General features: G+C 75.2%; 1 protein-coding gene across 1 annotated transcript in view; it reads right to left on the reverse strand.

Annotated features, from left to right (window-relative positions):
* Positions 1-855: 855 nt before the first annotated feature.
* The window catches only part of MNEG_11686 (hypothetical protein), a gene marked incomplete at both ends in the record, with an annotated part of 4,040 nt that continues 3,780 nt past the window's right edge, over positions 856-1,115 (reverse strand). The window contains one exon of the mRNA XM_014039841.1: positions 856-1,085. Within this exon, the coding sequence (XP_013895295.1) occupies positions 856-1,085 (230 nt within the window). The remainder of the gene's footprint in view (positions 1,086-1,115) is intronic.

Consider the following 1,115-nt stretch of genomic DNA (forward strand, 5'->3'; position numbering starts at 1 on the left):
GCGCGCCGCGCGGGCCGCCGGCGCCGCCGCTCCCGGTCGCGTCGCCGCGGTCGGTGTTGCTGCTGCTGGCCATGCTCGTGGCCGACCCGCGGTGCAGCGACGGCCGCGCCGACCCCGACCCCGTCGAGTTGACCGCCCCCGCAGCCGCCGCCGCCGCCGCCGCACCCGCGTCGCCGCTGCCGGCCTCCCTGGAGCCGCCGAAGCCTCCCTGCCGCGGCGGCAGGAACGGCGAGGCGAGGCCAGAGTCCGACGCACCGCCGCCGCCGCCGCCGCTGCCTATGCCCGCGGACGCGTTTGATGCGCGCGTCGGCGACCGCAGCGCCTCCGCCACCGCCGCCGCCGCGGCGGCGCCGGCGCCGCCGTTGAGCATCGAGGCGGCGAGCGCGGGCGGCAGCGCCAGCATCGCGGCAGCCGCGGCCATTTGCTGCTCTGCAGACGCGCCGTGGCCGCCGCCGCCGTGCTGCGCGCCGTGCGCCGGGGGCACGCCGCGCAGGAGCGCGGTGATGGCCTCCGTCATCGCCATGGACGGTGCACTTGGGGTGCTGCGCATGCGGGGGCGCAAAACAGGGAGGGGTGGACGTCACGCAGGGCTTACGGCTTCGCCCATGCCTCGCCAAGGACCAAGTGTGAGGTGAAGGACAGACGACGGCTGGCAGCTGCAGCCGCCGACGGCCCCCGGCGAATCGAACCGCGGCCCCACCTCGGCCCCGTGGCGCCGCTGCCTGCCGCACCGGCAACCCTCACAGCCCGCGTCAGGGCCGCCCGCCCGCTTGCAGGCTTGTAACGGGTTCCTCCTCTTCCTCGGCCCGCAAGCAGACCTGTGCAAATGACCCCAAACAAAAGCACGGCCCTCACCTGGGCAGCTTGATCCCCGCCTCCTGCGCCATCGCCCTGATCGCGCCCTGCCCGGTCAGCTTCACGCTGCCGCCGGCTGCGGAAGACAGCAGGAAGCTGGGGCCCGTCGCCATCGCGGCGAGGCTGAAGCGATGGGCCTGCAGCGAGACCGCGCGCGGCTGCCACACGCCGACGGACGCGTCCCCGCGGGGGGGCACCCTGATGTCAGGGTTGAGCTTCTGGAGGGTGATCTGGGGGTTAGGGTTGAGGGTTGAGGGGTT

Source organism: Monoraphidium neglectum, assembly GCF_000611645.1.
Source record: "Monoraphidium neglectum strain SAG 48.87 unplaced genomic scaffold scaffold02863, whole genome shotgun sequence".
Taxonomy (NCBI): domain Eukaryota; kingdom Viridiplantae; phylum Chlorophyta; class Chlorophyceae; order Sphaeropleales; family Selenastraceae; genus Monoraphidium; species Monoraphidium neglectum.